Raw genomic sequence first — 12,273 nt, 5'->3', positions numbered from 1 at the left:
GGAAAATTCAGATACATTTTTACTTGGTCTTTTCCCTCCTATCAGTTGTGCTGTAATTTGCACAAAATAAAGATAACTATCATTTGTTTGGATCATTAAAATGCTAAAATGGCTAAGATGGCCATCCAAGACAGTGGATGAGTTGTGACTGGTCTATGGACTATCCTACCACCTCCTCAAACTTGTTTTCTCTCCTTTCTCTCTCTCTCTCTCTCTCTCTCTCTCTCTCTCTCTCTCTCTCTCTCTCTCTCTCTCTCTCCCTCCCTCCCTCCCTCCCTCCCTCCCCCTCCCTCCCTCCCTCCCTCCCCCTCCCTCCCTCCCTCCCTCCCTCCCTCCCTCCCTCCCTCCCTCCCTCTCTCTCTCTCTCTCTCTCTCTCTCTCTCTCTCTCTCTCTCTCTCTCTCTCTCTCTCTCTCTCTCTCTCTCTCTCTCTCTCTCTCTCTCTCTCCCCCTCACTACTAGTGTTAGGTTAATTTCACAACCCAGGAGAGATCTCTCCTGTCCTGGAATCCCCAGGGAATAAGTGCGATTGATCTGAGTGCTTCAGTACAGGGAAGACTATTGGAAGGGGTTCAGTATATAAAAACCATCTTAGTATAGTGGCAATGGTTTTGCTAAGTGAACCCCAGATGGCTTCAGAATCATCTTCTAGCTAGTATTCTTTCAGAAGCCAGGTATGTGTTACAGCAAAATAAGAAGATAAAGTTTACCAGAGACAGAATATTTTAAGAGAATTTAAGAACCATCTCTTTCTCTGTCACCATTTATCTTTCTGTACCTTTCATTTCCCAGCCCAAGTACTCCATATCCAAAGTCTTTTCTTTTTTCTCACTCACCTATGCTTTGTCACTTAACTTCACTAATTTATTTATGCAAAGGTTTACAAGTGGAAAATATATATGATCTATGTTGAATGTATTGGCTTTTGAAGTAGGGAATTCCCAGGCTCTGAAATTTATACAGGTATATGGTAAGTGTCAAATGATTAGAGTCTGGGAATTCTTCCCATGGAGAGAGAGATTTATAACTTTGCCATCGAGTGAAGGGTGGTTTTGTCTAATCTCTTTTGGGAAGAGGGCTTTATTTTCATTTTGTCAGGTCTTTCCTCACCATCATTTGTTCTGAAATAGTGGAGGATAAATTTCTCATTTTAGTACCTGTCCCTATTTTATTCCATTTCTACAAATGTCTGAGACTGCCTAGAAGTTTCCTATGGCTTATATCAAGTAAAAGCTGATTTTTCATTTTTCTGTTTGCTGTTGCTGACAAAAGAGATTTTATAATGAAAAAAATTACATCTGCCTTTTTCAATCTAGACTCTATAATGAGACTGCGGATTTGTAAGAACCTATGGGTCAGATGCAGAGCACATTCATGATTTTGTCTTGTGAAGAATTCTTTTCATTGCACAGGCTTCAGGTGTTTGTTAGTACAGTGTGAAACATACATTCTTATCTCTGCTTTGGTTTGAATTTCTGTCTTCATTTTTAAAAATTCTTTTCTTATTTTTCCTTCCCTCCTTTCATTGTTTCATTCATTCTCACCTTAGCCCATCTCTTAAATATTTTCCACCATTTCCATAATATACTGTAATTATCTGAAAATTAAATAAGCATTTCATTCCTTAAAATTCACCGAAGAATAGAAAACTAAAGAATTTATTAGAAAGAAATACGGTCAACTGACATTCAAAGAGCAATGGGATAAAAAGTGATTGTTATAGAATTAGGTAAATTATCTTGATTGGAGAATCCTAATAATTGTTTTTTTTAGAAACAGTCTTCTAGTAGATTTAAAAAGCAGGGGGCTGAGAGCATGGCCTAATGGTAGAGTGCTTGCCTAGCATGTAAGAAGCCCTGGGTTTGATTCCTCAGTTCCACAGACACAGAAAAAGCTGGAAGTGGTGCTGTGGCTTAAATGGTACAGTGCTGGCCTTGAGAAAAAATAAAAAGAAAGAAAAGAAAAAGCAGAACACATAAAAAGTTGTTTTTTTAGGGGATTTAAGAAACGTGCATGGGTCAGAGGTGGGATGTTCAAAAACTACAGAGCAAGGTATAAAATACTTTTCTTTTTGAAAATTACAAAGGAGACAAGTTAAATGTGATGCTTCATGATAGTAGGAAATATATCAGTTTCCACTTCCAATGATTGAAAAGTACTATGGCACAAAATTTCAAACTCACAAATCAAGACATAAATATACAAAACAAAGCAAAACAAAAATGATCAGTTGTCATTATTGAAAATCTATGAAGAACAAAACTTCATATTCCAAATAATTGTAATACATTCACACATTCTTGCCTGGGCTTTTATGCTTGTACCCTTACAGTGATTTTAGGGGTAGCTGCTGAGATTGTCTGTGCATTAATCATGCAGAGACTACACATGGGAATTGAGACATGAGCATAAGATAGAACACTACACACATAAATGGACATGTTAAGTTGAAACTACTTTCTACAACTATTTGAAGATTAAAAAAGGAGATATCTTATTAAGTGAAGTAAGCCAGATCCAAAGGAACATAGGCTCAATGGTTTCCCCTCATTAGAAATAATTAGTACACATCTAGGACTCTCTTAGCAGAGGATTATAATAGTTCAAAACCTATGTATAAAAGGTAATATAGGATGAGACTAAATGAAATGAACTCTAGGGTATGGAAACAAGAGGTTTATCTTATGTGATTGTTGTTCTTAATGTAGTGTGTTATTTTTCTTCTCTTTTTTTGCTCTTATGGTTAATATCATGTTGTTACTGTATCTGACTTTGTTACCTGGTATATTGTATATATGTTTATTTGTATATTTAAAATAGGGAAGGGGAAAAATAAGATGAATGGGAGGGGGTGGGGGGAAATGGAGACAAAATCGTGAAAAGGGGTATCAATGTGTGGGAAGTAATGCACCTACCACCTGACTGTAACCCCTCTGTACATTATTCTGACAATAAAAAAAGAGAGCCTATGTGCTTAGCATTTCATTGGTTCTTAGTCAGCTTGATTCTTATTAATTGATAAATGGATACTGGTAACTCAAATGTCTTAAGGCTGAGAGATTTTAAAATCAAATATGACCTATCTCTGGCTGGCAGTCTTGCCAGGACAGTGTTAAGGGACCTTTGGAGAGAACAGAGTTAATGTTTCTGGCAATAGGAACATGTCTTTCAGATATATATATTTTTTCTTTTGCCAGCCTGGGACTTGAACTGAGGGCATGAGCACAATGCTTGGACTTTCCTCAAGGCTAGCACTCTATCATTTGAGTTGCAGTACCACTCCTGGCTTTTTCTGTGTATGTAGTACTGAGGAGCCAAACCCAGGGCTTCATGTATGCTAGGAAAGCACTCTACCACTAGGCCACACTTCCAGCCCCTCTTTCAGATCTTTATTAAAGCCTGGAGATCTGTTCCTCAACCAGGGTGCGATATAATCAATGCTAATAGGAGATTGCAAGATGATCTTGAAAACACCTTTAGGTAAGCCCTGGTTTCTTACTTCCATTTTCATAGAATGAGTAACAGTAGTGAACTTTTGCAGTGCTTTTCCACATGAGATTAATTCCTCAAGGATATATATATTTCCCAAGGTCAATATACTAATATTTTACTAATTTAGAAATGACAAATTCATTTTTAAATATTTGTATTTGTATTCTCTTTAGTTGTTCAAAAGAGTATCCATTCACTCTTGAGCATTTATCCAAAAGATTACAAGCTAAGATATAGTAGAGCCACAAATACAACCATGTTCATTGCAGAACTATTCACATAGCCAAAGTATATGCAGTTAGGTAGGATGCTCCTCAATGGCTAAATGGATCAAGAGAATGTGGGCATGCATTGTGAGGAGTGAAATATTTCACATTTGCCTATTTGAATTTTATTGACTTGCCTGTCTGTCCTCAGCCTCTGATTCAGTAGGATATTAACTAGGAAATGGGAAAAAAAGAAAGGGGAGAATGAACACTTTACCTTAGGGGTTGACACTGCAATGTGGGCTTTAGCCAGAATGCAACTGGTTTGTACCTGAATAGGTCACTTTCCCCTCCGCACCCCCAGGCTATTAGAAACTTCCTTAGCAGAGTACACCATAGACTGCTAATTTCAGGGACTCAACCTTCTCTTACATTCTCCTATATCACCCTGCCCCACTATATATATATATATATATATATATATATATATATATATATATATATATATATATATACATGCACATGCACACATACACACCTGTCTATACACACACATATGGGGGGAAATCAAATGGGTGTATTCCCAGGAAAGTCTGATTGTAATACACAGTTCAACTCTGTCATTGTGATTTTAGGACGTCAGTCCTCTGCATCCCACGGTCTGTCTTCATGCCTGTATCACAGTCAGCTCCATGGCAAGCAACCACTCCCATTTCCAGCACCTCTACTTTGTCTTAACTGGAATCCCGGGGCTTGAGGAAAAGTACTATTACATGGCATTTCCCCTGGGTGCTGTTTATGCCATCGCTCTCTTCGGCAACGGCATCATTATCTCCACCATCAAGTCTGAATCGTCCTTGCACGTCCCCATGTACTACTTTCTGTGCATGCTGGCGTTGGCAGACACGGGACTGGCCCTTTGCACCCTGCCCTCCGTGTTAGGCATCTTCTGGTTTAACTACAAGCTGCTGGCCTTCGATGCCTGCCTGGCGCAGATGTACTTCATCCACACCTTCTCAGCCATCGAGTCAGGCGTGCTGGTGGCTATGGCCATTGACCGGGGAGTGGCCATCTGGAATCCCCTGAGATACAGCACCATCCTCACCCACGAGGTGGTCTGCAAAGCGGGGATCGCTATCCTGACCAGGGCAGTGTGCGTGGTCTTCCCTGTGCCTTTCCTGATCAAGCGGCTCCCCTTCTACCACTCCAACCTCCTCTCCCACTCCTTCTGCCTCCACCAGGACGTCATGCGCCTCGCCTGCGCCAGCACCCGCGTCAACAGCCTCTACGGCCTGGTGGCCGTGGTCTTCACCAAGGGTTCGGACTCCCTCTCCATCCTCTTGTCCTACGTGTTCATTCTGAGGACCGTGCTGGCCCTGGCCTCCGGGGAGGGCCGGCTGAAGGCGCTCAACACCTGCGTCTGCCACCTCTGCGCTGTGCTCATCTTCTACGTGCCACTGATCGGAGTGTCTGTCATCCACCGCTTCGGAAAGCACCTGTCACCCCTGACTCACGCCCTCATGGCGAATGCCTACCTTCTTGTCCCCCCCGTGCTAAACCCCATAGTTTATACTGTGAAGACCAAGGAGATACGAAGGAAGATTCTCCACCTGTTCCATCACACCAGAATTTCTGCAGAAGGGTAGAGTCTTCCAGTTCTCTTCGATAATGACAAAGCAGAATGAGAAATAAAGGTTTATTTATTTTTAAAAAGTGTGGTGGGTAATTTAACAGAGGAAAAGACAAATTTCTCCACCCACTAAAAAGATACTTCCCTTGGTGCCAAATTGTCTTTTGCTAGGTATAGAAATAATGGATTCTATAACAAGTATTTTGCCATGTCTGCCTATATTTAAGATTGCATAGGACACTTAAGCAAAGATATATTATTAATTTCATTTTTAAAAAAAGCCCCTTTGGAGCTGGGAGTTTGGCCTAGTGGTAGAGTGCTTGTCTAGTATGCATGAAGACCCAGGTTGGCTTCTTCTGTACTGCATACATAGAAAAAAATGCCTGAAGTTGTGCTGTGGCTCAAGTGATAGTGCTCTAGGCCTTGAGAAAGCCCAAGGACAGCACTCAGGCCCTGAGTTCAAGCTCCAAGACTGACAATAAATAAACAAATAAATATCCCCCTTTTCAGAAACAGGCCAAGGGTTTTTACTTCTTTCAGTTAATTAATTATTAATGAATTAATCTAACATTTAGGTCCTAGGGCACATATTTCTTGAGACAGACTTTTCCAAAAATTTTTATTCTATGCTGTAGGCATTCATTTCTACATTGGAAGTTAACTTACCCAAGCATGCAATGTTCTAGCACCAAACTAGACTTTTAGCCCTGTATATTTCTCAAGAACAGTTGAACAATCTTCACTATTAAAAAGCCACATACACAAATACTTTTCTGATAAATCTTTATTTGCTCAGAGCTTTTGGAGACATGTAGGGCCTTTTCTTAGAGATTTAGTACATTTTCCCTAAAATTCTCAGAAGGCATATAAAATTCTTTACAAGGCCTATTGCTGGTAGAAGAAAGCTGTAATGCATAGTCTTAAGTCAGACCAAGGCCTTTTCTCTATCTTAAAATTATAGTAGGCACTCTCTTTTTTTCTCTCTAATGTTTGACTAAAGAATCTTGTAATCCCAAGAATTAATCTTTGCTGACAAGCCCTTACTTATTTATTTTAATGTTAGAATATACTAACTGGAAGGGTGGGAAGGAACAGTTTATGATATGTAGTACTCTTGCTCATTTATATGACCTTCTCTCATTGGTCACAAGATGAGACATTGGCAGGAGGCTTTACAGAGAGAGGTCAGAGTGACAAGAGGAGAACTTTGTAGAAGGGCTGCATTGCATGAAGGGAAGTGCTGCAGGCAGGTGATAAAACTAGAGGAGAGTTCAAGGAAAATATATTTCATTTGTTAAGATGAGAAAAGACTTGTATTGTGAAGACTTTGGTTTCATGGAGCAAAGTCAAACTACAGGAGATAGAGAAGGGATCGTACATTCAGGATGTGGTGCGAATGTGCAGTGCGCTGGCAGAAAAATTCAGGGTCCTGACTCTATCACCCGAGAGCCCATTACAGAATAAGGGTATAGGATGGGCATCTTCAGCAAATTTCCCCTGTTATCAGAGTGCTTGAAAAAATTTAAATATACTCTATGGTCAAATGGCTTTTATTCTTACTATAGAATGAATGATGGCTATGATCTATATACAAGCAAAAGAAAAAAGAAGGCCTTCCTAAGGCATTTCCATTTTATATTTATTTATCCACATATTAGATCTAGGCATAATTATACTAACATTTTTTATGTGTACCACCAAGTTTTACTCATTTCTTAAAAGAGAGATTATTCAGTATTATGAAAACAAATAATTCAAATCTATTTATTCTTAATCGTACCCTATTATTTGATATTTTTCATCTTGGTAAGTTGAATCTTGTTCAAGGTTTCAATCGTATTCTTCACACATGTGGATCTCAGAGCCCCTTGTTTCTCTTTTTTCCCTGAAATTCATTGGCAAGTCTAGAAAATGCTCACCTGTGGATTGTGTCTTAATTTACATCCTTCAGTATCAATAGCTTTAACTTAGAATGTAGCAATGCCATTTAGACACTGGGTGACCTGGGGCAATGCACTTACTGCTCTGAATTTCGTTTCACATTGGTATCAATGTTGATATGTCATCTTTTTGAAGATAGTTGGGGCAATTCAATGAGGCAATGTATAAGAGTTGCTAACAAGATTACTTAGCATCAAGTTCAATGCTATACTTCAGTGTAATCTAATCTGCCTATGATCATCTGTATATGTGTTTATTTACAGAGAAAAATTCTAGGAATTGAGTAGAAAATGGATTCATTTTTTCTCTATATCTCTAGATGTAGTATAATAAATGACATGTCTTAGTATTAAGTACATACTTATTGGATGAATGAATAATCTTCCAGGAAATTATTTCTGTGACATTTAATACAATGATTAAAGCAGATGTTAGCATCAATATACAAGCATATTGCACTTGTCATGGTACCCCACATCCACAAATCTTCCTTTTGCTGAGAACATTTATTTGCTTTGCATGAAGCCCAGAAGTAATTTTAGTCTGTAAAATTTTTACCAGATCTAGCGTGCAGCAAAATTGGCATCGCTCTAACTGGATTAAAGAGTTAGGAATTGTGAATTAACTATATGGCCGGAAAAATAAAGTAGAACAATTATCACTGAAAACAAAATGTTTGTATAAGGAACCACATTAGGTATCTGGTTTGATTCCATCATAGATGTTAGTCCAATGACCTGCTTTCTCTATTTTGATCTCTTAGATCAGACACATTGGAGGTCTTTTTGAGAAAAGTACTTAGGAATCCAAGTACATGCAGTATATATTAACAAGTAATATATATAAAACTATTACAGAACTGTTAAATGAATTAAAAATTGCACTGTTAAGAAATATGGAATAGATATACTAATAAATTAGAAAAAATGTGCTTTTTAAGAGATGAAAGAAGTCCATATGATGTAATGGTCTTCAAGATAAAAATATCAATGAGGGAAAGAACTCTGATGAATGCTGCTTCCCAGAACCCCAGAGGAAGCATATTTATCAGTGACTGGTGGAGAGCTTTTTCATGAACCTGAGAGGCATCATGTCTATCTAGTATCACACAGTAGAGTTCAGAAAAAAAAATAGAATTAGTTCTTTATTTCTCAAAAGAAACAAACATGTCTTTATTTCAGATCTAATTGGTTTTTAACCTCCCCCCAAAATGCCAAAGAATTACTATAAACTACAGACTCTCTTTCAGTTCCCCAAAGTAACCAGGCAGAAGATCAATATTATGAATCTGTAGAGTTTTCTGTTCAAATAATTATTGGCTGTTAAAAACTTACTAAGTGATATTAAAAGAACATTTGTTCTCAGAAAATAGTGAATTAAGAGCCTTTTAGTTGGTAAATGCATAACTTCAAATCATTACCAACAGTACTGAAACATTTTTAACATTCTACTAGTCAATTTATTAATAAACATTTAGTATAAGTTTTAGGTAATGCCAGCACTGTTCTGATACAATGAAGATTATCTCTCAACCTCTGTATAATGTTGAATATGGAAAAGTTATCTAAGAAGATTTTAGATACACTCAGATACAAATACACACACACACACACACACACACACACACATGACTGAAGGATTTGATTCTGTGCAACTATGAAAATCAGCTACTGTGAAAATACCACAAAGTCAAAACATGAATACAAATCTGAAAAATAACTTAAAATAGTGTGACAGACAAATGTCTCATCATCTTAATTTATAAATGATATGTAAAATGCAAAAGAAAATAAATAATTGTAAAACCAATAGGAAAATAGACCAATAAACATATGAAAAGATGCTCATCATCTCTTGCAGCATAAAATAGCTAGGAAAACCAGAGTGGTACCATTTTATAATGTCTCTAATTTCCTGAAACTGTGTGATTTGGTAGATTTCCAGCCGGAGGAGAAGGGATAAGAAAAACAACAACAACAACAAACAAACAAACAAAAAAACAACAATTAAAAATAAAAAAACAAACCCTTGGGGCCGGGAGCGTGGCCGAGTGGTGAAGTGCTTGCCTAGCATGCACGAAGCCCTGGGTTGGATTCCTCGGTACCACATACTCAGAAAAGGACAGAAGTGGAGCGTGACTCAAGCCAAAAGGGAGAGAGGAGTGCTTTTCTATCTGCTTTCCAGTCAAATATGCATGTAGCTAGCTGATGGACCTGGCCTTCTGATATCAGCTCAGCATGGAGCTAGCTAGAAGAGGGACATGGGTTACAGAGATAAAGGGACCTGCTTGAATACATATTAGGAGCAGGACAGAGGGATTCATCTTTCTGTCCTTTCCTAATTCATCTCTGATTCTGAGGGAGCTTCTTGGCTGGGAATCTGTAGCCCAAGGCAGGGCAAAGAGGAATGGATTTAGTTATTTAACACAGGCTGTTTTTGCAGACACCTATTACTGTCAGCCTCCAAGGCCAAGGCTCTGGCCCCTGATGGATGGCATTTGTTTCAAGCTGGGAGCAGCATGTGAAGCTGTGTCTCAGCTGCTGAGGAGGAACATGCTCATAGGGGTTCCATCACTCTTGTTCCAACAGGTACATTTATATGATCAAGATTACTTACTGTTGCCTGGTGATTCAATGAGGCTACTTATAAAGCCCCACCTTGGAAGCTGGTTTAGTCCCTGCTGTATGGTGAGGCTGAAGAGACATGTGTGGTGTTTCCTGCTGATATGACTAGGTAAGAAGAGTGCCTACTTGGGAAGTGAATGGAAGGAAAAGAAAGAAGGAATGGCAGGGGATAATAGGAAGAAGAATAAGCAATGAACGGATGTGAGATTTGAGTAAGATGGCTAAAGAAATGGAGGTGTATATAATAATCGCATATTGCGATAGAGGACAAGAGGGGAAATAGAGAAAGAAAGGCGGAAGAAGAACTCAGTATTCTCTTACTGTGGCCATAAATTTCCTGTGTGCAGTTGATATTAGTGATCAAAGTTTCCTGTTGATACTGATCTTGTTGTGGTAGCTAACATTGGGCTAATATGTGTAGTGTGCATGCCTAAAATTTTGTGGAACTCATTCCAGGCCAAAAAAAATATCCCTGATTGATAGCACCTCTGACTCGTTCTGAAGAATCAAATAAAATGTTTAAGAACTAAATGGTACAAAGATTCAGGATCAGAGGGAGTTTTCAGTTTAGCCTGCCTTGGAGTTGTCAGGGCAAGTTCTATATTGTGGAAGCAGTGAAATTCAGGGCTGACAAATTAACACAAGGTAGCTGTTAGTAAGAGGATGAGCTTCTATCATTATTGATGTCAGAGGTAGTGGTGTTGATTCTCAATTCACTTAGGTAGAATCGGGTGGGTCTTACCTAAGCCATTTTATCTAGTTTGTAGGTGTATGAGCAGATGTTAACTTCTGTTTGGTCATTCAAATGGAGGCTCGTACTTTGTTTATCTCTTGAAGATGGGCCATATAGGGAAAACTTCAATAAACACAGGCAATGAAGTTTTTCCCTCTGTGTGATTTCATGATGGATGAGAAGCCTCCTTACTTCCTTATATTAAGGAAGATTCCCAAATAGTAATTTCAGAGACTCCTTCTGAGTGGTTGTGTTTAGCAGCTGAGAAGAATCATCTAGAGTTCTCAGCAGCCCTGCTTTGCCTTGTCTGGTTGATTGTTTGCTCTTCACTCATTGTGTCATGTGGTAGTAATCTCCAATTAAAGTCCCACCCTGCCCTGGCTCCTTTCCTCATCCAATCTCACTATGTTGACAGAACTTGGAAGCAGAAATGTCCTTGATTCTTTTCTGCTCCCATGATCTTGACCATGTAACTAGAATTAGAGCTGCCATTAAAAGTTCAAGTGTGTTGTTTAATCCAGCGTGTTGGTAATCCATACCTCATTTGTACCAGTGTTTTTGTTTGTTGGCATTAATTCCCAAATAAATCCTAGACATATACACTAACTTACATAGTATAGCAGAAAAAATAATTTGAAAGCCCTACTAGAATAAAAAATGATTATAGATATCACCATCTTAGATTTGTACAGAAAACTATTGACACTCTCATATCTATCTTTATATAATTCAGAGATTCTCTATTACTGGCAAATGTCTTACAACTCTCAGTAAGCTGTGCTGAAAATTTAGACCCCTGAAGGACGAAAGCCCTGAATTGAATAATCAAGCTAGATTTGACTTTTGCTGGTGACTATGTGATCAAAGTAAAACTTCCAAAAAATATTCTCTTCTAATTTTGGTTGACCAACAGACAAAAAGCAGGTCCTAAAAGGTGTTGAGACCATCACCTTAAATGTAGGTCCTGTACTTCTGCCTCCCTAAGAAACCACTTAGGTTGTTTGGTTCTTGCTTTTCTTTTTCATTGCTTCCAGGCTATGGAATTTCTTTGTATCCATTAAGCTGGTTGATATTACAATGCATGACATCAGTTCAGCCTGCTAATCCCTTACTTACTCTCTTCTTTTAATCCTTATTTTCACTTCATTCATAAATTTCCCAAAGTTATGTTAATGAGAGTGCCTTTCCTGCTTCCTACCAGTCACTCAGGTGAAAAGATCACTGAGAAGAGATCTTACATACATCCCAACCTGGACACAGACAGGCCCTGATAAGAGGCAATTTTATTCAGATAGCTAGAATTAGTTCATACATTGGCACAATTGATTTTGCTCTCAGGAGAAGAGTAAGCAGCAAGGAGGGAAGATAATATGGTGTAGGCATCCACAGCCTCATCTCACTGATGATGTCTCTAGCTAAAAAATGTCTAGAACTGAGCTAGATGCTTATGTGTGGGGATATTTTTGTCAGGGCTTCTCAGTTAGGCCAATGTAATCATGCCTGTTGTCTTATATTCCAATGATGTTTGGAAATCTAGAGAGGAATTCGTAAGGTGTATGCTCCTAATGAGGGAGTTCAACTTTATGCTGCAGACATTCACGGGAGGAATAAAACAAAATCTCCTAAGTATAAGTCAGAGAAGGTGCTA

The 12,273-nt window shown here is 38.6% G+C and overlaps 1 protein-coding gene across 1 annotated transcript; it reads left to right on the top strand.

Annotated features, from left to right (window-relative positions):
- The first annotated feature begins 4,363 nt into the window (after nucleotides 1-4,363).
- LOC150053400 (olfactory receptor 51H1-like) lies at nucleotides 4,364-5,343 on the top strand. Its single transcript, XM_090349075.1, has one exon. The coding sequence runs from the start codon at nucleotides 4,390-4,392 to the stop codon at nucleotides 5,341-5,343; it is 954 nt and encodes a 317-aa protein (XP_090205201.1). The 5' UTR covers nucleotides 4,364-4,389.
- The last annotated feature ends 6,930 nt before the right edge of the window (nucleotides 5,344-12,273 follow it).

This window comes from Megascapheus bottae, chromosome 16 (genome assembly GCF_031878675.1).
Source record: "Megascapheus bottae isolate mThoBot1 chromosome 16, mThoBot2.hap1, whole genome shotgun sequence".
Classification (NCBI taxonomy): domain Eukaryota; kingdom Metazoa; phylum Chordata; class Mammalia; order Rodentia; family Geomyidae; genus Megascapheus; species Megascapheus bottae.
The sequence above is the reverse complement of the archived record's forward strand: the minus strand, read 5'-3'. Positions and strand labels throughout refer to the sequence as shown.

Excerpts from the sequence above, each read along its gene's own strand:
- LOC150053400 (XM_090349075.1), top strand. The coding sequence starts at position 4,390 with ATGGCAAGCAACCACTCCCATTTCCAGCACCTCTACTTTGTCTTAACT.